At 43.8% G+C, this 27,243-nt stretch overlaps 2 protein-coding genes across 2 annotated transcripts in view; both read left to right on the top strand.

Moving 5' to 3' along the window:
• Positions 1-1,792: 1,792 nt before the first annotated feature.
• On the top strand, positions 1,793-4,325 carry LOC139580377 (retinal rod rhodopsin-sensitive cGMP 3',5'-cyclic phosphodiesterase subunit gamma). The gene is made up of 4 exons (XM_071408995.1): positions 1,793-1,993; positions 3,568-3,795; positions 3,909-3,949; positions 4,074-4,325. The coding sequence occupies exons 2-4, from the start codon at positions 3,650-3,652 to the stop codon at positions 4,148-4,150; spliced, it is 264 nt and encodes an 87-aa protein (XP_071265096.1). The 5' UTR covers positions 1,793-1,993; positions 3,568-3,649; the 3' UTR covers positions 4,151-4,325.
• Positions 4,326-7,700: 3,375 nt separating this feature from the next.
• Positions 7,701-27,243, top strand: part of LOC139580378 (nuclear protein localization protein 4 homolog) — a 35,635-nt gene continuing 16,092 nt past the window's right edge. The window contains exons 1-10 of the mRNA XM_071408996.1: positions 7,701-8,088; positions 9,162-9,242; positions 11,761-11,870; positions 12,062-12,292; positions 19,102-19,150; positions 19,258-19,352; positions 19,533-19,656; positions 20,219-20,398; positions 22,054-22,140; positions 25,225-25,423. Of these exons, the coding sequence (XP_071265097.1) occupies positions 8,074-8,088; positions 9,162-9,242; positions 11,761-11,870; positions 12,062-12,292; positions 19,102-19,150; positions 19,258-19,352; positions 19,533-19,656; positions 20,219-20,398; positions 22,054-22,140; positions 25,225-25,423 (1,171 nt within the window). The 5' untranslated portion in view covers positions 7,701-8,073. The remainder of the gene's footprint in view (positions 8,089-9,161; positions 9,243-11,760; positions 11,871-12,061; positions 12,293-19,101; positions 19,151-19,257; positions 19,353-19,532; positions 19,657-20,218; positions 20,399-22,053; positions 22,141-25,224; positions 25,424-27,243) is intronic.

Genomic DNA, 27,243 nt, shown 5'->3' on the forward strand with positions numbered 1-27,243 from the left:
ATGCAGAGGAGATGGTGTTGATGCAGAGGAGATGGTTTTGATGCAGAGGAGATGGTTTTGATGCAGAGGAGATGGTGTTGATGCAGAGGAGATGGTGTTGATGCAGAGGAGATGGTATTGATGCAGAGCCACATGCAGTCTATTTGGTCTGTCATTCATTTCAAATCTAATGCATGTAGATGATGAGCAAAATTGAAAACCAATTGGCCAATAACTACTGAGGTGAAATAATCCCACTGAGGTGAAATAATCCCGCTGAGGTGAAATAATCCCGGCCTCACTGTGGGTTTACCCAATGTAATTAATTAACCAGAGAACAGAAGCCAGCCACTATAATCCCCAACTCCAGTCAGAGTAATTGTTTTCTGTTCTTCAGAGTGAGGGAGGGGGGCTGCAGGCAGTCAAATGAGCAACCATCCGAGAGCATATGGAGTGTCTTTAGAGTGAGGTACATGTGAGTAATCTGGTGAGTAGCCTACCATGAAGACACTCACTGTAGAGGATTAGCCTATTTGGTGCGTTGAGTAATAGATCAGTCAATCTGAGATACTCCTGAGGGATGGGCATTGAGGCTTTGGTGACACCCCTTGGCCAGGCCAGATGGATGGAGAGAGGGTTACGTAAAAGGTGGGAGGGCTGGTCAGTAGGGCTAGGACTGGAAGGTTCTGGTCAGTAGGGCTAGGACTGGAAGGTTCTGGTCAGTAGGGCTAGGACTGGAAGGTTCTGGTCAGTAGGGATAGGACTGGAAGGTTCTGGTCAGTAGGGATAGGACTGGAAGGTTCTGGTCAGTAGGGATAGGACTGGAAGGTTCTGGTCAGTAGGTATAGGACTGGAAGGTTCTGGTCAGTAGGTATAAGACTGGAAGGTTCTGGTCAGTAGGGATAGGACTGGAAGGTTCTGGTCAGTAGGTATAAGACTGGAAGGTTCTGGTCAGTAGGGATAGGACTGGAAGGTTCTGGTCAGTAGGGATAGGACTGGAAGGTTCTGGTCAGTAGGGATAGGACTGGAAGGTTCTGGTCAGTAGGGCTAGGACTGGAAGGTTCTGGTCAGTAGGTATAAGACTGGAAGGTTCTGGTCAGTAGGGATAGGACTGGAAGGTTCTGGTCAGTAGGTATAGGACTGGAAGGTTCTGGTCAGTAGGGATAGGACTGGAAGGTTCTGGTCAGTAGGTATAAGACTGGAAGGTTCTGGTCAGTAGGTATAAGACTGGAAGGTTCTGATCAGTAGGGATAGGACTGGAAGGTTCTGGTCAGTAGGTATAAGACTGGAAGGTTCTGGACAGTAGGGATAGGACTGGAAGGTTCTGGACAGTAGGGATAGGACTGGAAGGTTTTGGTCAGCAGGGATAGGACTGGAAGGTTCTGGACATATGGAGAATCTTCATTACCATCCAAGTCAATAATGTATTATTAGCTACATAATTCATAATCTCTCGTGACAGTTTTCTCATTAAATCCAGGAACTGATTTGGTTCTGGGTGCCACGATGACATCATTCATCCAGTTGATTAATCCACACCTCCATGCAATGTGGTATCCCTTATTATGTCTCCATTTAGTTTGAAGGATTTTGAACTGTAGATAAAAGACCATTGAAGGTGTCATCTTGGATTTCATGTATGGAAAACATGCTAGAATACAATCAACACTAAATGCATTCAAGTTATTGCTGCCTTAGCGCTCTAATTAACTTCCATCCATCTCCCTTCACCCCCTCTTCTGCTCCCCGCCCCTTCACAAGGGTCCCCCTGACTCCCGCCCCCTGACCCCCACCCACTGAACCCCACCTGAGGCTAGAGCCGCGATAACAATGGGTCAGTGATGGGAGGCGGGACATTCCTAATCTGCAGAGGGGTCATGAGGAATATAAGAAGTCCGGTCAGCCCAGCCTGGCCCTCAGAGCCAACCTAGCATAGAGACCCACACATCTGCTAGAGAGAGCTGCGCTCAGCGCCCACACCCGCTCCTCTGGCTAGCCTTCACCCGAGCAGCAGGTGAGTACACCCACCATCCATTCAGACACATAGCCCATGATGACAGAGACATGATGGATTTTTGTAACTGTACTGTTGAACCTCGTAGAAAAGAGAGGAGGGGAGAGCAATTTTTCAAGTAGTAAGAAAATATACTACTTGCTGAATAGTTGGCACTTGAAGAGGGAATGTGTGAAGGGAGAGAGTTTTGAGCGGTTATATTGATATTGGGAGTTTCTTGAATGGATTTAGAGAGAACTGCTTTATGACTTTGTAGTGTGGATAAATTTTTCAGTTTGAGATCCGTTTACTGTTTGAAATGTTCCTGATACACGTAGCAGTTTAAATTAGACGGACCCAAAACAATCACATTTCTGAACATTCTTGTATTTTGTACTGTACATCAGTCAATGAGAATGGAAATATGGCTGATTTTCATATTTCATTTTCTCAACTGCTGCTCAATGCATCATTGTGCATTGAAAGTGACCTCCTGTTGAGTTAAACATAATGTACAGTTGATCCCGGTAAGAAACATTCTAGAGCCTTGTTAGCTTTTGGAACACCATTGTATGAGGGGTAGATAATAGGATTGCTTCTTTTAGACCCTTTCTGGCTGCTCAGCATATTCTCCGTGTTGTCCTTGTACTAATAAGATTAGCCCAAGTGTAGATGGCTGACCACTGGCTTGAAATGAGGAAGGAGGATGTGGTGGGAAAGGGAGGGAGGGCGGGTGCTTATTTACGTTGAACTGGGGATTACATGATGAAATTGGGTCATTAGTTATTCGAGCTAGACATTCATCGGACATTAAATTACAAGCGCAATACGATCAGTAAGGGGATAAGAATGAGGTCTATATGTCAGACAAAGTTAAGGGCCAGGGACTTGTCTTTTAATTATATGTTATTATTACGGTGAAATGCTTACTTACAATGCAATTAAAAAGTAAGAAAATTAACAAATAGATCAAAATAACATAGTAACACAATACAATAACACTAACGAGGCTATAGACAGGCTTTTGACAGGCTATAAACAAGGAGTACCGGTACTGAGTCAGTGTACTGGGGTATGAAGTAGTTGGTGTGATTGATTGAGGTAATATGTACATGTAGGTAGGGGGTGAAATGCAGAAAGTCCAGGTAGCCGTTTATTTAACTGTTTAGCAGTCTTATTGCTTTGGGGTAGAAACTGTTCAGGAGCCTTCTGGTCCCAGACTTGGCGCTTCGGTACTGTTTGCCGTGCGGTAGCAGAGAGAAAAGACTGTGACTTGGGTGGCTGGAGTCTTTGACAATTTTTAGGGCCTTCCTCTGACACCTCCTGGTATAGAGGTCCTGGATGTCAGGGAGCTCGGCCCCAGTGATGTACTGGGCTGTACGCACTACCCTCTGTAGCACCTTGTGGTCGGATGCCATACAGTTGCCATACCAAGAGGTGATGCAGCCAGTCAATACTCCAAACGGTCAATACTGAATTTCTTATCTCAACTCCAAACAGTAAATACCGAATTGATAAAACACCAAGCTATGACAATGTGAGTTCTATCATGAAATGTGGGTGTAATACAATCTGTTTCTCTCTCATTTCCCCAGTTGATGAGATTTCATCAACTTTACTTCAGAGAGGGATTGAACACATAACCAGCTGCACACACCAACCAGCTAACTAATAACCATGAATCTCGAGGTCCCCAAGTTGGAGATCAAGTCTGCCACCCGTGTCACTGGAGGCCCTGCAACACCACGCAAGGGACCCCCTAAATTCAAGCAGAGGCAGACTCGCCAGTTCAAGAGCAAGCCCCCGAAGAAGGGAATCCAGGGGTAAGGGCCACTTTCATTGGGTTTCTTAGTCTCAAACAGCCATTTTCGACAAGTGCATAATGACATTTACATGCTGTCTGATGGTAAATAAATGATCTCTGTCTCCGTTACAGCTTTGGCGATGATATCCCTGGAATGGAGGGCTTAGGCACTGGTACGTGCATTATTACTGTTTATCTACTCTACCTGTGCCTTCCCTAAGACCTGTAGAAAGCCATATTGTAGGGTTTGCTTGGCCTACTGACTTTTACTGAACGTAACGTGTGTTTCCTCTGCAGACATCACAGTAATCTGCCCCTGGGAGGCCTTCAACCACCTGGAGCTTAGCGAGCTGGCCAAATATGGTATCATCTAAGTCATCCAGACCTTCACCATCCATCCCACAGTCCTCTGCTTCCACCTCCATCTACTTCAAACCATGCATGTGCCTCGAGCACTCTCACTGCGTTTGACTAGAACTATCAAACATAAACTAAAGCAAAGAATTGTCTGCAAAAAATTAATAATAATAAAGCGTTACAGAAAAAGAACCGTCTACACTCCTATCTATAACCTTAAAGGGTTCTTCTGCTGTCCCCGCTGTAGAACCCTTTGTAGATCCCTTTTTGCTACTGGGTAAAACCCTTTTAATTCCAGGTAGAACCCTTTTGGGTTTCATGTAGAACCCTTTCCATAGAGTATTCCACATGGAACCCAAAAGGGTTCTACTTCTGCCTGGAACCAAAAAGGGTTCTACCTGGAACCAAAAATGTTTCTCCTGCTAAAGAACCCTTTTGGAACCCTTTTTTTCTAAGAGTGTATCCATCTTTCACTGGTTTCTTGTTTTGTTTCTGCAGCCAAAGTTCACATCATACAAAATGTCTGCTCATGATTAGGACTCTGTTCTGGTATCGCTGTCTATCGCAGCAACCGGCAGCCATTTTGCCCTTCTCTCCTCCACCATCGCCACGTGCTTCTCTTCTTCTATCCTCTCCTTTACACGGAACACAACAAACGACACTTACGAAAGCAAAGCAGCCTCAACCTTGAGTTGACAAACAAGTGACATACTCGTGAAATGGGTGGGTTCTCATTTCATGTGCCTCGGCACCTCTGCTGTCATCATAGACGCCTGCCCATCTATGCCGAATATTACACATGTAAAACGTGACTCCTGTAGAGATGAGACAGCTGCTGGTCATTGCTGAGCTGGAATCTGTCCCTGGGACAATGTGGATGAAGCTACATGATCCTCATCATCCCACTCCCTTTTTCCCCTCCCTCACCTATCCATTAGTGTTACACACACACACACGCACGCACGCACGCAGGCAGGCACGCACGCACGCACGCACGCACGCAGGCACGCACGCACGCACGCACGCACGCACGCACGCACGCACACACACACACACACACACACACACACACACACACACTTTAACAGAAGCATGATTCTAACGTTCTATCCTGTTTAACACTGGCATACTCTTTACTTCTCCTTTTATTTTACTTCTCCTTTTTTTTAAATAATATAATGGATTTATGACTTTATCTTTATCTTTATTATATGACATGTACAGTAACCAGTCAAAAGTTTGGACACACTTACTCATTCCAAGGTTTTTCTTTATTTTTTACTATTTTCTACATTGTAGAATAATAGGGAAGACATCAAAACTATGAAATAACAAGAGAGTGCAAAGCTGTCATCAAGGCAAATGGTGGCTATTTTGAAGAATCTCAAATATAAAATACATTTTGATTTGTGTGACACTTTTTTGGTTACTACATGATTCCATATGTGTTATTTCATATTTTTGATGTCTTCAATATTATTCTGCAATGTAGAAAATAGTAAAAATAAAGAAAAACCCATAAAGGAGTAGCTGTGTCCAAACTTTTGACTGGTACTATATATTCTAATTAAGTATTTTCCGGGATAGAAGCTTGTTTAATGGCTTGGAAAAAACACCTTGTCATTGGGAATTTTGACTTTTGCTGCCTTTAGTTTTACCCCAAGCAGCATGATATACATGGGGCAGTGGAGGCTGGTGGGATGAGCTTTAGGAGGACGGGCTCATTGTCATGCCTGGAATGGAATAAATGAAACAGAGTCGAAAATGTGGTTTCCATATGTTTGATGTGGTTGATACCATTCCATTCATTTACAATGAGCCCATGTTCCTAAAGCTCCTCTCACCAGCCTCCACTGACATGGATTGGAGATTAATGTGTGTGCAACATTACTACAATGGATGTAGATGGCGCTGACAGCCACTGCACAGATTACCCACAAATCTCACATGTCAAACTCGATTCCAAATGTGATTGTCACCTGATAACCCTACCATGCTGTGATTGGGCAGTAGTAGTTGGTGATGTCTCGTGTTGTTGCGCTTTTTTTTTCTAGGTTTTTCATCTTCCCCAATGCTCATGTTGACGTCTCTTTGACATATTATATAGTTGGGCATGTGATCTCTATTTCATTCATCTCATTCTTTTCATTATCACGCTTACCATAATTTTGTTTTATTTTGTTTCATTGTAGTTTCTTATCAATTTCAATTGTATGTTTCATTGAATCATATTTCCAGAGATCAATGTACCCGTATGGCCAGTTCCATTTTAATAGCATATATCGTTCATAGATGTAGGTATTATATGATTGCATGTTCTCTGTCTTTTACTTTGTCCATCGCATGTTGGCGTTGTGTCCTGTGTGTATTGTGTTTATGCTGCATGCTCGTCTTTTCATTATGTTCACTGCAGTTTGTAGTTGTGCGCTGCAGTTTGTAGTTGTGTACTCATGTAGAAGACAATCTTTCCTCTTCATTATCTCTGCATCATCTCATAATATCAGTCATTCGTAGTGGGTAAAAATGCCAAAAAGATAATCAAGGACAAATCAAATATATTTATAAAGCCCTTCTTACATCAGCTGATATCTCAAAGTGCTGTACAGAAACCCAACCTAAAACCTCAAACAGCAAGCAATGCTGGTGTAGAAGCATGGTGGCTAGGAAAATCTCCCTAGAAAGGTCAGAACCTAGGAAGAAACCTAGAGAGGAACCAGACTATGAGGGGTGGCCAGTCCTCTTCTGACAACAACCACCCGAGCCACTGCCTGTTCACCCTGCTATCATATTAGTGCAAGAGGCGTCACTGCAGTACCTGGTTCGAATCCAGGCTGCATCACATCCGGCCGTGATTGGGAGTCCCACAGGGCAGCACACTATTGGCCCAGCGTCATCCGGGTTTGGCCGGGGTAGGCCATCATTGTAAATAAGAATTTATTCTTAACTGACTTGCCTAGTTAAATAAAATAAAAATCATCCAGAAGGCGAGGTCAGTACAGGTGCATCGAAGCTGGGACAGAGAGACTGAAAAACAGCTTCTATTTCAAGGCCATCAGACTGTTAAATAGCCATCACTAGCACCTTAGAGGCTGCTGCCCTATATACATAGACTTGAAATCACTGGCCACTTTAATCATTGGATCACTAGTCACTTTAATAATGTTTACATACTTTGCACTACTCATCTCATGTATATACTGTATTATATTCTATTCTACTGTATTTTTAGTCTATGCCGCGCTGACATTGCTTGTCCAAATATTGATATATTCTTAACTCCATTCATTTACTTTCAATTTGTGTGTATTGTTGTGAAAGTGTTAGATATTACTTGTTAGATATTGCTGCACTGTTGGAGCGAGAAACACAAGCATTTCGCAACAACATCTGCTAAACATGTGTATGTGACCAATAACATTTAATTTGACATAATGTTAGCAGTGTGATTACGTTAAAGTTCAGGGTTAGATTTAAAATCTGATTTAAAAAAGATACATTGTAGAAATAGGCGGGGTTTAGCCATAATTATGACTTTTTGTCAGTAGTGACGTCCCTTTCACGCTTCCTCTTTTCTCTAACGAGCACAGTAAAGCAGACCGAAATGGCTCCTACAAAAAGTGTAGGGCTCGTCAATTTGAACAACAGCCAACAAATGACTGGTGTTTTTTGTTATCCCTTAATTTCAATTAAATGTGGTTACTTTATCGAGGGCGTAATAACCTGGTAAAATAAAGTGTCGGAATTATTTTATATTGATTGTTTCACTCGGGCAATTGCTGAGGAGGGACACTAGGGTACGGACTTGTTAGCGTGTAACGCCCGGTGTTTGAATTGTGGAGTGGAGTTTCGTTGACTCTGTACAGTCAGTCAATTTTTAATCTCTGACATCGTTCTATTTTGTTACACAGCGAAATACATCGGGAGCACAAACCCGTACATCATGGCAGAAAATATTGTAAGTGTGACAACACATTGTAGTTATTGACAAAATATTGTGGATTGTTAGCCGGCTAGGTAGCTAACTTCGCTAGCCAACGTTACCGAAGTCTGATTATCGGAGTGATGAGGCAGCAGATTTAGCCACTTGCTAGCATCAGTACTAGAATGACAAGGCCTAGATAACTGCTAACTCACTGTTAGCAAGCTTAGCTGGTCAGAAATGTTTGAATTAAAATGTGTCCGTATGTACGGTCGTTTTAGTTAAACTATCTTATTTAATAAACAAGTACATAGTATATTGTTAACATAACGTTATCTTTGTAACGTTATTGGATTTTAAAAATGCGTGGACGTTCACTTTGAGAAAGGGGACATTGTTGACTTTGTTAACTAGCTAGTTAGCTACATACAGTACCTGTGGTTAGCAAACGAACTGGTTTTTATCAACATAACCTTGGCCTCTAGTTTTTTTGCAAGAAAGAAGCAACAGTTAACTAACTAGAAAAATAAAAGCTAGTCAGTGTTCATAACTTCTATTCAACTTGTGGCAGAAAAATTGACTAGCAAACATTAGTTAGCCACAATATCGGCTAGCTAACTTTAGCTAGTGTTGTTATCTTTGCTCATTCGAGGTAAAACAATCGAACTAAGTTAGCCAATGACCTGAAAATCAGTCACTGGTATTTTAGCTGGTCCATGGCATGATATCACCTGCTCATGTCATTTACATTTCCTAACTAAACTAGCTACTGTTAATTTAATATCACAACCACGTTATTGCTTGTGAATTATGACCCTGTGTGTCATGATAAAGATGAACGACAATGGTGTCAACGACCCTCCACCCACATTTATGCACTGTCATGGTCCTGACACTGAAAGAGAGAAGAACAATCTAACTAGCTACAGCAGTGTCATGTTTTCAGTGGGTTGCAGTTAACCAGCTCATGGTTCATCAAATTTGCTAATGAGTCATGACCAATATGGTTTCCCCAATGGATGTATTTGGTTTGGCAAAGCAATCTAAATTCAAGGAAACAACATACTATATTATGGTGTGGAGAATGTAATGTCTTTCCTAATTTGCAGATCATCAGGGTTCAGTCCCCGAACGGGATGAAGAAGATCCCTGCCACCAAGAAGGAGACAGCAGCCGCTTTCCTCAATAAGGTATTAAAGTATGGATGCATGATATGAAGACAAACATGTGCTCTCAGTGGTACTCTAGGCTATATGGTTGGGCCGTGTACAGCAAACAATACTTCCCACAAACACATGGGAAACTTGTAGTTCTTTCTGTCATTCTGTTGTCATATTCATAGCACATTCTTTCCAACTGTGCTATTGGGCAGCTAGCATCAGAAGGTGGACATTTTATAAATCTTTATCTCCCTGTGCCTAGCCTGTGCTCAACCTCTGTTAATTTATGTATGAAGCAGGCAGCTCTGCAGGAAAGTGAAGGTGTTTCTGCAGTGTTGCCTGTGCAGTTAATGGGATCCACTGTTGATGGATGCGATGCATGGCTCAGCAGAGCCCTGTGTGTGTGTAGGGAAAGCTGTGAGTTATGTGGAGAGAGAATGGTGTGCAATGCAATGTTTTTAAACAGCGTGCTATCAATAGATTCACCACAGCAGCTGCTTGCTATCCTGCCAGGATAAAACCCCTTGTGAGTACCTAGCTACCTTCCAGTAAGGGTTTTCCATTCCAAATCCTCTTCATCTAGCCAGATTGTGTTTGGATGAAATGGATATGAATGTCTAACTTTGGCTTAGCAGCATTTAGATAATGACAGTGAAATATGGGCAACGCCTTGGTCACAAATGGACCTCAGCGACTGCGAGACAGTATTGGGTAGGAAATCTTAAGTGGGAGTCAAATTTCCACATCAATGGCTGAATCAGGAGTGGCCGGCTGTTCGGTCACCGTGGAGAAGGGTTGCCTGCGGCAGTGCCCTATTAAAAATGCATGTCTGAGTTTAAAAAAGAAATGTGTGGCAGATCAATGAGGGTATTTTTTTTATTCCCTGTCCTCAGATGTACAGTCACTCAGTCAGTGATGGGGAGAGATGGAAATGGAGAGTTGCATGAAGAGCTCAGAGGCATTCATTAACCCATAAGAGTCTTAAGCTGGGTGGGGAGGGCGTGGGTCTAGGAAGCTATATGGAATTGTTTGAGAAGGTTATACCAAGGATCATTTTGCTATTTGATTTCGAATTTTAAGACCACTCGAGGTATCTTTTGTTTGGTATTTTTCCGATTTTTTTTGGGGGGGGTGGGCTTTTCTGCTATTAGTGCATTGAATAACATATTCACTACATGGAACAACAGATAGCCCCCCCCAAAAAAAATCTAAAGGAAGTTGGTTCTGTAGTGTCTGTCCTCTATATCTGAGAGATGTATAAGAAAGATCAGGAAATGTGTATATATATATATATACACACACACAACCGGTCAAAAGTTGACACACCTACTCATTAAAGGGTTTTTCTTTATTTTTACTATTTTCTACATTGTATAATAATAGTGAAGATGTCAAAACTATGAATTAACACATATGGAATCATGTATTAACCAAAAAAGGGTTAAACAAATCAAAATATATTTGAGATTCTTCAAAGTAGCCACCCTTTGCCTTGACAGATATGTACACGCTTGGTATTCTCTTAACCAGCTTCATGAGGTAGTCACCTGGAATGCATTTCAATTAACCAGTGTGCCTTAAAAGTTAATTTGTGGAATTGCCACAAACTGTTGCCACAAAGTTGGAAGCACAGAATCGTCTAGAATGTCATTGTATGCTGTAGCATTAAGATTTCCCTTCGCTAGAACTAAGGGGCCTAGCCTGAACCATGAAAAACAGCCCCAGACCAGGATTCCTCCTCCACCAATTCACTGAGCACTTCTCTAAGGCCATTCTACTGCCAATGTTTGTCTATGGCGATGTGTGGGGCTGAAATAGCTGAACCACTCATTTTGAAGTGTCCACAAACTCGTGTGTGTGTGTACTTTACTCAAATAAAGTTGGATTGAAACCTGCTTAGTGACACCTTTGCTTTAACCTTCCAGTTTGACAACATGGACATCCTCAGTCATTAATGTTTTACCTGCTGATCTCTTGGAATTATGACTTTTCCTTTGTTGGTGAGATGTGACCTACAGTACAACAGAGTTGACTTTCTTTGCACCACTAAAGCATTATGGATTTGATTAAATGCAAGAAAGCTCACTTAGGCTCGGCGGAAGTGCTCAGAGGACTCATTAGATCTTGGATGTCTCTGCGATAATGACCGTAGACCAGGCAACTCTGACAGTCTTACTTTCAGCTCTGTCAGCCTGTTGTTTGGTAATCCACTTTGACAGTTTAATGGGTAGTTAAAATAAGTGGAGTGAACACTCTTAGTTAAACACACCGATGATAGAAGGATTAGCGAGACATGAGCGATCTTCACAACCAGATTTCTTGCAATCTTAGTTTTTTTCTTATTTCATGGGCTTTTAATAGACAATTAGACACTTTACTTTATACTACAGTCATGATGTACCATGCTCCAGGAGACAAGTGGCCCTACTTAACCCTCAACTAAAGCTCATCGTTATCTAGTCTCTTTACCTAGTCTCTTCCCACAGCCGTGCCATGAGTCTGGCAAGCGAGACGGGACTAATCGTCATTACTCTGTTTCTACTGTCAGGTGGGCAAAGAGTTTGGCTTCCCCTCCAACGGCTTCACCATCTTCCTGAACCGTAACAAAACTGACGAGATCCAGTCCCAGAATAAGACCCTCAGCCTGCTGAAGATCAAGTGAGTTAGAAGCAACATTGAGTTGTTACTATTAGATCTATTACATGGATCACTAGTCGTTAGACTGCTCCATTTAGCTAGCTACACATGTTGTCATCAATATCGTCACGTCAACATTTTACCTTGGATTGTCATTATGCTCATTGTGTGTGTGTGGGGGAATTTAATGTCTAATTCTTCCCTCCCTCTAGACATGGAGACATGCTCTACCTGTACCCCTCGGGCTCCCCGGGACCGGCAGGAGAGACCATGGACGTGGCCACGCCTCACTCGTCATCACTACCCTCTACCTCCCATTCGTCCTCTTCTTCATCGTCCATGATGTCACGCTCCCACTCGGCGCCCCACATCTCCGAGGACGAGATCGACCAGTACCTGGCCAAGCAGGAGGGAAAGATCTACAGGAATAAAGATCCACAGCTGTAAGAGCTTTATATACTTCCTGTGTGTTGTATTTAAGTAAAGATCTAGAGGAACAGTGATCCACAGCTGTAAGATTTATATACAATACCAGTCACAAGTTTGAACACACCTACTCATTCCAGGGTTTTTCTTTATTTTTAGTTTTTTCTACGTGAAGACGTCACAACTATGAAATAATACATATGGAATCATGTAGTAACCAAAAAGTGTTAAACAAATCAAAATATATTTGAGATTCTTCAAAGTAGCCACCCTTTGCCTTGATGACAGCTTTGGATACTTTGGTATTCTCTCAACCAGCTTCATGAGGTCGTCACCTGGAATGCATTTCAATTAACAGGTGTCCCTTGTTAATTTGTGGAATTTCTTTCCTTAATAATGCATTATGAGCCAATCGGTTGTGTTGTGACACGGTAGGGGTGGTATACAGAAGATGGCCCTATTTGGTAAAAGACCAAGTCTCCATATTATGGCAAGAACAGTCCATCATTACTTTAAAACATGAAGGTCAGTCAATCCGGAAAACGTCAAGAACTTTGAAAGTTTCTTCAAGTGCAGTTGCAAAAACCATCACATCAAGCGTTATGATGACACTGGCTCTCATAAGGATTGCCCAGAGTTGACTCTGCTGCAAAGGGTCAGTTCATTAGAGTTACCAGCCTCAGAAATTGCAGGCCAAATAAATGCTTCAGAGTTCAAGTAACAGACACATCTCAACATCAACTGTTCAGAGGAGTGTGTGACTCAGGCCATCATGGATGAATTGCTGCAAAGAAACCACTAAAGGACACCAATAAGAAGACTTGCTTGGGCCAAGAAACACGAGCAATGGACAATAGACCGGTGGAAATCTGTCCATTTGGTCTGATGAGTCCAAATTTGATATTTTTGGTTCCAACTGCCGTGGAACTGTGCATGTGTGGTTCCCACCGTGAAGCATGGAGGAGGAGGCGTGATGGTGTGGGGGGGGGGGCTTTGCTTTTATTTAGAATTCAAGGTCACACTTAACCAGCATGGATACCACAGCATTCTGCAGCGATACGCCATTCCATCTGGTTTGCGCTGTCATTTGTTTTTCAACAGGACAATGACCCAAAATAACTCCAGGCTGTGTAAGGGCTATTTGACCAAGAAGGAGAGTGATGGAGTGCTGCATCAGATGACCTGGCCTCCACAATCATCCATCCTCAACCCAATTGAGATGGTTTGGGATGAGATGGACCGCATAGTGAAGGAAAACCAGCCAACCAGTGGCTGCTTGTTGTGGGAACTCCTTCAAGACTTTTGGAAAAGCATTCCAGGTGAAGTTGGTTAAGAGAATGCCAAGAGTGTGCAAAGCTGTCAATGCCAAGGGTGGCTACTTTGAAGAATCTCAAATATAAAATATAGCAGGTGCAATTTGACGCACCAAACTATTTTAAGCAAACGGGATTTTAATCCAGGATAGGGGTCTCTGCTGTAACCAAGAAGATCTTGATCTTGACATCTAGCCACTTATCATGAGCTGGATATAATTTAGGTATACTTATAGTTAAAAGTAGTGGCTGTCGGTATTTCAAAATGCCCCGGTATAAGCGGTATTTTGCCCGAGCCTACCACAGTCATATATAGTAGCATTAGGCATCTGGAATCTGCTTTGCGCGAGTGACATTTTTGTCCCGAAGACGACTGTTAATTCACATTGGACTCGAGTGTTACTTGTGTGTTGGGGTTTAGGGACTCAAAACAAAAAAAGATACCTAGCCATGTGATCAGTTATTCTCCTTACATTTCTCCTTTTCCCTCCGTTACGTGTCTCTCACTCCTGTTCAATCTGACGCTCTTTCTACACACATCCAAGCTCCCATTAGGCCTACAGAAATGACTGATGGGATACACTAACAGAATCTGTAGAAGAGCTACATTCCTTGCCAAATAAAGTCCGCTTGATCACACATTCAAAATGGACTGGTTGGTTAAAGTAGGGAACACACAGTGTGTTCCAACCACAAGTTGCAGTTTTGGAGTAATAGATTAGGTTACACTCCCCCAGGTTCCAGACTGAAATATGCAGCAATAACATTGTTTTGAAGAAGGCACGTTGCTTATTCATTCGCCTAGGGGCCTACTTTGGTTTCATGTTTTAACAAAAGCCTGCCCATCTATTTTTAAGCTCACTAATCAAACAGGGACAAAGAAAACACACCAAATCTGGGATTTTAGGCTTACTGGTTAAAAAGGGAAGCATTTGAGAGGTCTAATGCTGTTAACTGTAGGCACAGCTAGAACAATGAGACAGATATTTCACCGGCTGCATAAATGTGAAGTATCCGCCTGGCGTTTCCACTCACTACCAAATATGGTAGTGGGAGAAGATAAAAGCAGAGGCATTTTAGTTGACATGCTTCGATTTTAAACACTTGATGTCAATATAGATCTCGCCAGTCTCAACGTCAACGGTGAAGAGGCGACTCCAGGATGCTGGCCTTCTAGGCAGAGTTCCTCTGTCCAGTGTCTGTACTTTTGCCCATCTTAATCTTTTATTTTTATTGGCCAGTCTGAGATATGGGCAGAGTTGCAAAAAAAAAGCCATATCTCAGACTGGCCAATAAAAAGAAAAGATTAAGATGGGCAAAAGTACAGACACTGGACAGAGGAACTCTGCCTAGAAGGCCAGCATCCTGGAGTCGCCTCTTCACTGTTGACGTTGAGAGTGGTGTTTTGCAGGGTACTATTTAATGAAGCTGCCACTGCACTCTTGCTCAGTTGTGCACCGGGGCCTCCCACTCTTTCTATTCTGGTTAGAGCCATTTTCTAAGTTCTTTGTTTCTGGCCATTTTGAGCCTGTAATCAAACCCACAAATGCTGATGTTCCAAATACTCAATTAGTCTAAAGTAGGCCCGTTTTATTGCTTCTTGAATGAGGACAACAGTTTTCAGCTGTACTAACATAATTGCAAAGGGGTTTTCTAATGATCAACTAGCCTTTTAAAATTATGAACTTTGATTAGCTAGCACAATGTGCCATTGGAACACAGGCGTGATGGTTGCTGATAGTGGGCCTCTGTACGCCTATGTAGATAATCCATAAAGAAAATCAGTTTCCAGCTACAATAGTCATTTACAACATTAACAATGTCTACACTGTATTTCTGATCAATTTGATGTTTTAATGGACCCCAAACTTGTGTGTATATATATATATATATACACTGCTCAAAAAAATAAAGGGAACACTTAAACAACACAATGTAACTCCAAGTCAATCACACTTCTATGAAATCAAACTGTCCACTTAGGAAGCAACACTGATTGACAATAATTTTCACATGCTGTTGTGCAAATGGAATAGACAAAAGGTGGAAATTATAGTCAATTAGCAAGACACCCCCAAAAAAAGAGTGATTCTGCAGGTGGTGACCACAGACCACTTCTCAGTTCCTATGCTTCCTGGCTGATGTTTTGGTCACTTTTGAATGCTGGCGGTGCTCTCACTCTAGTGGTAGCATGAGACGGAGTCTACAACCCACACAAGTGGCTCAGGTAGTGCAGTTCATCCAGGATGGCACATCAATGCGAGCTGTGGCAAAAAGGTTTGCTGTGTCTGTCAGCGTAGTGTCCAGAGCATGGAGGCGCTACCAGGAGACAGGCCAGTACATCAGGAGACGTGGAGGAGGCCGTAGGAGGGCAACAACCCAGCAGCAGGACCGCTACCTCCGCCTTTGTGCAAGGAGGTGCACTGCCAGAGCCCTGCAAAATGACCTCCAGCAGGCCACAAATGTGCATGTGTCAGCATATGGTCTCACAAGGGGTCTGAGGATCTCATCTCGGTACCTAATGGCAGTCAGGCTACCTCTGGCGAGCACATGGAGGGCTGTGCGGCCCCACAAAGAAATGCCACCCCACACCATGACTGACCCACCGCCAAACCGTTCATGCTGGAGGATGTTGCAGGCAGCAAAACGTTCTCCACGGCGTCTCCAGACTCTGTCACGTCTGTCACATGTGCTCATGTGCTCAGTGTGAACCTGCTTTCATCTGTGAAGAGCACAGGGCGCCAGTGGCGAATTTGCCAATCTTGGTGTTCTCTGGCAAATGCCAAACGTCCTGCACGGTGCTGGGCTGTAAGCACAACCCCCACCTGTGGACGTCGGGCCCTCATACCACCCTCATGGAGTCTGTTTCTGACCGTTTGAGCAGACACATGCACATTTGTGGCCTGCTGGAGGTCATTTTGCAGGGCTCTGGGAGTGCACCTCCTGGCACAAAGGCGGAGGTAGCGGTCCTGCTGCTGGGTTGTTGCCCTCCTACGGCCTCCTCCACGTCTCCTGATGTACTGGCCTGTCTCCTGGTAGCGCCTCCATGCTCTGGACACTACGCTGACAGACACAGCAAACCTTTTTGCCACAGCTCGCATTGATGTGCCATCCTGGATGAACTGCACTACCTGAGCCACTTGTGTGGGTTGTAGACTCCGTCTCATGCTACCACTAGAGTGAGAGCACCGCCAGCATTCAAAAGTGACCAAAACATCAGCCAGTAAGCATAGGAACTGAGAAGTGGTCTGTGGTCACAACCTGCAGAATCACTCCTTTTTTGGGGGTGTCTTGCTAATTGCCTATAATTTCCACCTTTTGTCTATTCCATTTGCACAACAGCATGTGAAATTTATTGTCAATCAGTGTTGCTTCCTAATTGGACAGTTTGATTTCACAGAAGTGTGATTGACTTGGAGTTACATTGTGTTGTTTAAGTGTTCCCTTTATTTTTTTGAGCAGTATATATATATATATATATAACAAAAAAAAATACATACATAAATATATATGTGTATGTATTTTTTTTTTTTTTTTTGTTAACTCTCAACCTAACTTACGTTACATAAACTGCAATGAAAATAGGTGGTCAGCTAGCTAGAAGGTTGTCTTTAATCGCAAAACATACCGTTATTTTCCAGTCCATTTAAATGTTGAGGTGAGTTAATCCTCCAACCGCTAGAGTGCCCGACGTTAGGGGGTGTCTGATGTTGGGGGAAAATTAGCTAGGCCATTGACAATGCCTGCATATCAACTGCAATCACTTCTGTAGTCAGGTGTTAGTGATGACGTACACCGCGCTTTATATCCATGGCCAAAAATGTGAAAGATGCGTCAATTAATTAATCAAATGTATTTATAAAGCTCTTTACACCAGCAGTTGTTACGAAGTGCTTATACGGAAACCCAGTCTAAAACCCCAAAGAGCAAGCAATGCAGATGTAGCCGCGGTAGCTGTGCTGTAACATTAGCATGGCCGCGGTGACTGTGCTGTAACGTTAGCAAGGCCGCGGTAGCTGTGCTGTAACGTTAGCATGGCCGCGGTAGCTGTGCTGTATCGTTAGCACGGCCGCGGTGACTGTGCTGTAACGTTAGCATGGCCGCGGTGACTGTGCTGTAACGTTAGCAAGGCCGCGGTGACTGTGCTGTAACGTTAGCAAGGCCGCGGTAGCTGTGCTGTATCGTTAGCATGGCCGCGGTGACTGTGCTGTATCGTTAGCATGGCCGCGGTAGCTGTGCTGTAACGTTAGCATGGCCGCGGTGACTGTGCTGTAACGTTAGCATAGCCGCGGTGACTGTGCTGTAACGTTAGCAAGGCCGCGGTAGCTGTGCTGTATCGTTAGCATGGCCGCGGTAGCTGTGCTGTATCGTTAGCATGGCCGCGGTGACTGTGCTGTAACGTTAGCATGGCCGCGGTGACTGTGCTGTAACGTTAGCAAGGCCGCGGTAGCTGTGCTGTAACGTTAGCATGGCCGCGGTAGCTGTGCTGTAACGTTAGCATGGTCGCGGTGACTGTGCTGTAACGTTAGCATGGCCGCGGTGACTGTGCTGTAACGTTAGCATGGCCGCGGTAGCTGTGCTGTAACATTAGCATGGCCGCGGTGACTGCTGTAACGTTAGCATGGCCGCGGTGACTGTGCTGTAACGTTAGCATGGCCGCGGTGACTGTGCTGTAACGTTAGCATGGTCGTGGTGACTGCTGTAACGTTAGCAAGGCCGCGGTAGCTGTGCTGTAACGTTAGCATGGCCGTGGTGACTGTGCTGTAACGTTAGCATGGCCGTGGTGACTGCTGTAACGTTAGCAAGGCCGCGGTAGCTGTGCTGTAACGTTAGCATGGCCGTGGTCGCTGTGCTGTAACGTTAGCATGGCCGCGGTAGCTGTGCTGTAACGTTAGCAAGGCTGCGATGGGTTATTTTTTCAAGGTTTTCTCTTATGTTAATGATCTGCAGCTGTTTTGTTATTCATAACTGCATTGTGATTTGAATTTTGTGGAGATAACATTAAGTAAAAAATGTAAGGAATGAATTTAGTTTAAACGTTCACACCCATAACGTTCACACCCATAACAGGAGCATCGATCCTACAGCTGTAAGATATTTATATACATAAAGATCTATAGGAGCAGAGATCCACAGCTGTAAGATATTTATATACATAAAGATCTATAGGAGCAGAGATCCACAGCTGTAAGATATTTATATACATAAAGATCTATAGGAGCATCGATCCTACAGCTGTAAGATATTTATATACATAAAGATCTATAGGAGCAGAGATCCTACAGCTGTAAGATATTTATATACATAAAGATCTATAGGAGCAGAGATCCTACAGCTGTAAGATATTTATATCCATAAAGATCTATAGGAGCAGAGATCCACAGCTGTAAGATATTAAATACATAATCTATAGGAACAGATCCACAGGCATAAGAGAGACTGTTGCCAGCTAGTTATGTAATTGTATTAAGCCACTCAATTGTGTCAGTGTATTGATTCAGTTCTTGTTTCAGGTGTCGACATGGATCGATGGGAAAGTGCGTGCACTGTGTGCCCCTAGAGGTAAGTGCTCTTTCCTCCTCCATTCGTCCAACAATTGACTGTTTTGCTTTAAATTTGTTTTACGTGTCAACTTTGCTGTGAATTTTTTATTATTTTCTATCTTCCAGCCTTTTGACGAAGAGTACCTGAGTCATCTAGAGCCACCTGTCAAACACATGTCATTCCATGCCTATATCCGCAAGCTGACAGGAGGCGCTGATAAGTGAGTGGCACCACACCTTCTGTAGCCTGGATCCAGATCTGTTTGTATTGTCTTGGCAACATGTTTGTCATGACAACGTCAAAAGAATATACACTCTGTGTACTCTGCTCTTCTCTAGCAAGAGGATTGGCCACATCCACAAGCTCTTTGTCTTTATTCAAGTCTTATTTTCCTCTACAGAGGGAAGTTTGTGGCCCTGGAGAACATCAGCTGTAAGATCAAGTCGGGCTGCGAGGGCCACCCTCCCTGGCCAGAGGGGATCTGCACCAAGTGCCAGCCAAGCGCCATCACCCTCAATAGACAAGTACACCCTATAACTCTCTCCACTTTACTGCCAAGGGTCCATCTCAATACTCTTTACTGCCAAGGGTCCATCTCGGGAAGTCTAAAGCATTGTGTCCCAAACTCGGTCCTGCCCCCCCCCCCCTGGGCGCATGTTAAATGTTTTATTTGTTTTGCACTACACAGCTGATTTTAAAATAACCAACTCATCGAGCTTTGACTATTTTAATGATCTGTGTAGTGCTAGGGCAAAAACCAAAATGTGCACCTAGAGAGGGGGGTGGGGTAGGACCGAGTTTGGCACACCCTTTTCTAGAGTAGCTCCTTGTTTTCTTGCCTTCGTTTAGTCATGGCGTCTCACAGGATAGGTGATAACAAGGAAATATGGTGGATTGGTGCTTTACAAGGCTTTGTTTTCACTTTATCACCTGTCCACTTCTGTCACATCAGTTCAGATTAGAAAAGGACACGAGGAGAGGAATCCACTGTAACCTATTGAAATGCACCTCAAGAGGTTTCTCAACCTCTACTCATTCCTTGTGGAGTTGTTGATTTTAATAACCTTCCCTCATCCCTGCCAACAGAAATACAGACATATAGACAACATCATGTTTGAGAACCACACCATTGCAGACCGTTTCCTGGACTTCTGGAGGAAGACGGGCAGCCAGAGGATGGGCTACCTGTACGGCAGGTACACGGAGCACAAAGACATCCCTCTGGCCATCAGAGCTGAGGTCGCTGCCATCTACGAACCCCCGCAGGTGAGTGTTCTGCGCTCTGGAGTCAGGCCAATGGTTTGTTAGTGATTTGTAAATGTAGTAAGATTAATTAGCCACAGGATGGCAGTAGGTTCACTTTCAATGGGTATTGACAAAGTGCTGCTGTTGCAGGAGCAGTATTTATAACAGAATTAAGTAATCAGATCATTGTATCTATACTGAACAAAAATACAAAACGCAACATGTAAAGCTGTTGGTTCCATGTTTCATGAGCTGAAATAAAAGATTCCAGAAATGTTCCATACACACAAAAAGCTTCATTGTCTCAAATGTTGTGCACAAATGTGTTTACATCCCTGTTAGTGAGCATTTCTCCTTTGCCAAGAGAATCCATCCACTTGACTGACAGGTGTGGCATATCAAAAAGCTGATTAAACAGCATTATCATTACACAGGTGCACCTTGTGCTGGGTACAATAAAAGGCCACAAATGTGCAGTTTTGTCACACAACACAATGCCACAGATGTCTGAAGGTTTGGGGGAGTGTGCAATTGGCATGATTACTGCAGGAATGTCCACCAGAACTGTTACCAGATAATTAAATTAATTTCTCTACCATAAGCCCCCTGCAACATTGTTTTAGAGAAAACGGCAGTTCGTCCAATCGACCTCACAACCGCTGACCACGTGTATGACGTTGTGTGGGCGAGCGGTCAAAGTTGTGAACAGTGTGCCCCTATGGTGGGGTTATGACGGAGTTGCAATGAAAAAGCCATATCTCAGACTGGCCAATAAAAGATTAAGATGGGCAAAAGTACAGACACTGGACAGAGGAACTCTGCCTAGAAGGCCAGCATCCCAGAGTCTCCTCTTCACTGTTGATGTTGAGACTGGTGTTTTGCGGGTACTATTTAATGAAGCTGCCGGTTGAGGACTTGTGAGGCGTCTGTTTCTCAAACTAGACACACTAATGTGCTTGTCCTCTTGCTCAGTTGTGCACCAGGGCCTCCCCCTCTTTCTATTCTGGTTAGAGCCAGTTTGCGCTGTTCTGTGAAAGGAGTAGTACACAGCGTTGTACGAGATCTTCAGTTTCTTGGCAATTTCTCGCATGGAATAGCCTTTTAAGAAGAAAGGTCTTTGCTTCTGGCCATTTTGAGCCTGTAATCGAACCCACAATTGCTGATTCTCCAGATACTTAACTAGTCTAAAGATGGCCAGTTGTATTGCTTCTTTAATCAGGACAACAGTTTTCAGTTGTGCTAACATAATTGCAAAAGGGTTTTCTAATGATCAGTTAGCTAATCCAAGTTTATCATTTTAAAAGTCTTAACACAACGTGACATTGGAACACAGGAGTGATGGTTGCTGATAATGGGCCTCTACCCCTATGTAGATATTCCATTAAAAAAATCAGCTGTTTCCAATTACAATAGTTATTTACAACATTAACAATGTCTACACTGTATTTCTGATCAATTTGTTGTTTTAAATGGACAAAAATGTCCTTGTTTTTGAAAGAAAAGCTCATTTCTAATTGACCCCACACTTTTGAACGTGTGTGTGATATATATATATATATATATTCTTAGGCTATTGGAAACAACTTTAAGCTTGTGTACTTTTTTAGAAATGTTTATCCTAGATGTTTTATTTAGTTGGTTGAATTTGAGCTCTTGTGAATTCTTCCGTCCATCAGATCGCCACCCAGAACAGTATTGAGCTGGTAGAGGACCCTAAAGCTGCAGCCGTGGAGGAGATCGCAGCCAAACTGGGCCTGCGCAAGGTTAGATGACACCACTAGCAAAAACTATGGACTTTATTTCTTCCCATATCCTTTCCCTGATCCAGTTTTTGAAACTGCCTAGTACCCTCCATATCTCTAAACTATTGTGCTCTTCAATATGTGTCCAGCTGACTTAGTGCCACATTTGTATTTATCACAGCATTGGAGGGGTAGTATCCTTTTCCATGTACAACCCTTCATCTGGGTCGTACCCCCTTCACTCACGGGGAACAGGTATAGAAGAACGTCTGGGTCGTGTCCCTGTCACTCAGGGGGACCAGGTGCAGGAGAACATCTGGGTCGTGTCCCTGTCACTCAGGGGGACCAGGTGCAGGAGAACATCTGGGTCGTGTCCCTGTCACTCAGGGGGACCAGGTGCAGGAGAACATCTGGGTCGTGTCCCTGTCACTCAGGGGGACCAGGTGCAGGAGAACATCTGGGTCGTGTCCCTGTCACTCAGGGGGACCAGGTGCAGGAGAACATCTGGGTCGTCACTCGGGGAACAGGTGTAGGAGAACATCTGGGTCGTGTCCCTGTCACTCAGGGGGACCAGGTGCAGGAGAACATCTGGGTCGTGTCCCTGTCACTCAGGGGGACCAGGTGCAGGAGAACATCTGGGTCGTGTCCCTGTCACTCAGGGGGACCAGGTGCAGGAGAACATCTGGGTCGTACCCCTCGTCACTCAGGGGGAACAGGTGTAGGAGAACATCTGGGTCGTGTCCCTGTCACTCAGGGGGACCAGGTGCAGGAGAACATCTGGGTCGTGTCCCTGTCACTCAGGGGGACCAGGTGCAGGAGAACATCTGGGTCGTGTCCCTGTCACTCAGGGGGACCAGGTGCAGGAGAACATCTGGGTCGTGTCCCTGTCACTCAGGGGGACCAGGTGTAGGAGAACATCTGGGTCGTGTCCCTGTCACTCAGGGGGACCAGGTATAGAAGAACGTCTGGGTCGTACCCCTCGTCACTCAGGGGGAACAGGTGTAGGAGAACGTCTGGGTCGTGTCCCTGTCACTCAGGGGGACCAGGTGCAGGAGAACATCTCTGTCGTACCCCACCTCACTCAGGTGCAGGAGAACATCTATCTCAAGGCCATCAGACTGCTAAACAACAATCACCAACTCGGAGGCTGCTGCCTACATGGAGACCCAGTCACTGGCCACTTTAACAAATGGATCACTAGTCACTTTAAAAAATGCCACTTTAATAATGTGTACATATCTTACATTACTCATATGTATTTACTGTATTTTATACCATCTATTGCGCCTTACCTATGCCTCTCGGCCATCACTCATCAATATATTTATATGTACATATTCTCGTTCACCCCCTTTTTTTTTTGTGTGTGTGTATTAGGTAGTTGGGAAATTGTTAGATATTACTGCACTGTCGGAACCAGAAGCACAAGCATTTTGCTACACTGGCATTAACATATGCTAACCATGTCTGTGACAAATAAAATTTGATTTAAGGACAGCTACTGTCCAGTCTGACTGGCCCATCATTATAGACAACTGGGGCCATGAGGCACTAATCAATATGGGGCATTCCCTAGATTCCTCAGTCTTTACAGGATAGTGGTTTTAAACAGCTTCCATATGCCCTCAGGCCATAGTGAATGTAATGTGTAGAAAGTTTATACAACCATCATGGATTTTAAGAAAGAAACCCAATCGGTGTTCTTGCTGCTGTCCATACAGTGCATTCGGAACGTTTTCAGACCCTTTCCCTTTTTCATGTTTTTTTTATATATTCTGTTATTCTAAAAGGGATAAAACATTATTCCCTCATCAATCTACACACAATACCCCCATAATGACAAAACGAGAACAGGTTTCTAGAAATGTTTGCTAATTTATTAAAAATGAAAAACTGTATCTTATTTACATAAGTATTCAGACTCTATGCTATGAGACTCAAAATTGAGTTCCGGTGCATCCTGTTTCCATTGATCATCCTTGATGTTTCTACAACTTGATTGGATGCATGCCAGAGCAAAAACCAAGCCATGTGGTCTTAGGAGTTGTCCGTAGAGCTCCGAGACAGGATTCTGTCGAGACACAGATCTGGGGAAGGTTACCATAACATTTCTGCAGCATTGAAGTTCCGCAATAACACAGCTGCCTGGCCAAACTGAGCAATCGTGAGAGAAGGACCTTGGTCAGGGAGGTGACCAAGAACCCGATGGTCTCTCTGACATAGCTCCGGAGTTTGTAGAGATGGGAGAACCTTCTAGAAGGGCAACCATCTCTGCAGCACTCCACCAATCAGGCCTTTATGGTAGTGGCCAGACAGAGGAAGGAAACCTGGCAACATCCCTACGGTGAAGCATGGTGGTGGCAGCATCATGCTGTGGGCATGTTTTTCAGGGACTGGGGAGACTAGGCAGGATCGAGGAAAAGATGAACCGAGCAAAGTACAGAGATCCTTGATGAAAACCTGCTCCAGAGCAGGACCTCAGACTAGGGCGAAGGTTCACCTTCCAACAGGACAACGACACTAAGCACACAGCCAAGACAACGCAGGAGTGGTCTTGGACAAGTCTCTGAATGTCCTTGAGTGGCCCAGCCAGAGCCCGGACTTGAACCCGATCCAACATCTCTGGAGAGACGCTCACCGTCCAACCGGACAGAGCTTGAGAGGATCTGCAAAGAATGGGAGAAACTCCCCGAGTACAGGCGTGCCAAGCTTTTAGTGACATCCCCAAGAAGACTCGAGGCTGTACTTACCAAAGGTGCTTCAACAAAGTACCCGAGTAAAGGGTCTGAATACTTATGTAAATGTAATATTTCTGTTTTGTATTTTATATGTCGTTATGGAGTATTGTCTGTAGATTGAGGGGGCAATTTTTTAAATCAAGTTTAGAATAAGGTTGTAACAAAATGGGGGGGAAAGTCAAGGGGTCTAAATACTTCCTGAATGCACTATGTTACTATAGCTGTCCACACCAGAGAATTACGTTATGAATGTAGGTTACTCGACAAAAGTATAATATATATTCTTAGTCCAACAATGTGGAGTTTGATGACCTGTGGTGAGCTTGACTTTGCTGACCATAGTTTTCCTATGTGGTCTCTACTGAAGGTGGGGTGGATCTTCACTGACCTTCTCTCTGAGGACACCAGGATAGGCACGGTCAAATACACCAGGAACAAGGACTCGTACTTCCTAAGTGCGGAGGAGTGCATCACGGCTGGACACTTCCAGAACCAACAGTGTAACCCCTGCAGACTCTCACCCGACGGACACTTTGGGTCCAAGTTTATCACTGTGGTGGCCACAGGTACACGGACCTAACAAGGCCATCTAATGACTTCTACAACAGAATCCTACCAGACCAGAAGCAGGTGTAGATGTGTCCTAGTTGTCTGACTCACTCTAAAGCACTAGGTACAGTTGAAGTCGGAAGTTTACATACACTTGGGTCATTAAAACTCGTTTTTCAACCACGCCACACATTTCTTGTTAACAAACTATAGTTTTGGCAAGTCGGTTAGGACATCTACTTTGTGGATAACACAAGTCATTTTTCCAACAATTGTTTATAGACAGCTTATTTCACTTATAATTCACTATCACAATTCCAGTGGGTCAGAAGTTTACATACACTAAGTTGACTGTGCCTTTAAACAGCTTGGAAAATTCCAGAAAATGATGTCATGGCTTTAGAAGCTTCTGATAGGCTAATTGACATAATTTGAGTCAACTGGAGGTGTACCTGTGGATGTATTTCGAGGCCTACCTTCAAACTCAGTGCGTCTTTGCTTGACATCATGGGAAAATTAAAAGAAATCAGCCAAGACCTCAGGAAAACAATGTGCAGACCTCCACAAGTCTGGTTCATCCTTGGGAGCAATTTCCAAATGCCTGAAGGTACCACGTTCATCTGTACAGACAATAGTACGCAAGTATAAACACCATGGGACCCCGCGGCCGTCGTACCGCTCAGGAAGGAGACGCGTTCTGTCTCCTAGAGATGAACGTACTTTGGTGCGAAAAGTGCAAATCAATCCCAGAACAACAGCAAAGGACCTTGTGAAGATGCTGGAGGCAATGGGTACAAAAGTATCTATATCCACAGTGAAACGAGTCCTATATCGACATAACCTTAAAGGCCGCTCAGTAAGGAAGGAGCCATTATCCAAATCGCCATTAAAAAAGCCAGACTGCCAATTGCAACTGCACATGGGGACAAATATTGTACTTTTTGGGAAAATGTCCTCTGGTCTGATGAAACAAAAATAGAACTGTTTGGCCATAATGACCATCGTATGTTTGGAGGAAAAAGGGGGACGCTTGCAAGCCGAAGAACACCATCCCAATCGTGAAGCGCGGGGGTGGCAGCATCATGTTGTGGGGGTGCTTTGCTGCAGGAGGGAGTGGTGCACTTCACAAAATAGATGGTATCATGAGGAAAGAGAAGTGTGGCTATATTGAAGCAACATCTCAAGACATCAGTCAGGAAGTTAAAGCTTGCTCGCAAATGGGTGTTCCAAATGGACAATGACCCCAAGCAAACTTCCAAAGTTGTGGGAAAATGGCTTAAGGACAACAAAGTCAAGATATTGGAGTGGCCATCACAAAGCCCTGACCTCAATCCTATAGAAAATGTTTGGGCAGAACTGAAAAAGCATGTGTGAGCAAGGAGGCCTACAAACCTGACTCAGTTACACCAGCTCTGTCAGGAGGAATGGGCCAAAAATCACCCAAATTATTGTGGGAAGCTGTGGAAGGCTACCCAAAACGTTTGACCCAAGTTAAACAATTTAAAGGCAATGCTACCAAATACTAATTGAGTGTATGTAAACTTCTGACCCACTGGGAATGTGATGAAAGAAATAAAAGCTGAAATAAATCACTCTCTCTACTATTATTCTGCCATTTCACCTTCTTAAAATAAAGTGGTGCTCCTAACTGACCTAAGACGGGGAATTTTTACTTGGATTAAATGTCAGGAATTGTGAAACGGAGTTTAAATGTATTTGGCTATGGTGTATGTAAACTTCTGACTTCAACTGTACATGGTGGACTTTGCATTGAGGATAGTAAAGCAGCATGTTGTTACAATACTTTACATTTTTTTTTTAACTTTTTGTATTTAAC

Source organism: Salvelinus alpinus, chromosome 7 (assembly GCF_045679555.1).
Source record: "Salvelinus alpinus chromosome 7, SLU_Salpinus.1, whole genome shotgun sequence".
Lineage (NCBI taxonomy): Eukaryota > Metazoa > Chordata > Actinopteri > Salmoniformes > Salmonidae > Salvelinus > Salvelinus alpinus.

Excerpts from the sequence above, each read along its gene's own strand:
- LOC139580377 (XM_071408995.1), top strand. The coding sequence starts at position 3,650 with ATGAATCTCGAGGTCCCCAAGTTGGAGATCAAGTCTGCCACCCGTGTC. Across the intron at positions 3,796-3,908 it reads CCGAAGAAGGGAATCCAGGG|CTTTGGCGATGATATCCCTG; the intron begins GTAAGGGCCACT and ends TCTCCGTTACAG. Across the intron at positions 3,950-4,073 it reads AATGGAGGGCTTAGGCACTG|ACATCACAGTAATCTGCCCC; the intron begins GTACGTGCATTA and ends TTTCCTCTGCAG.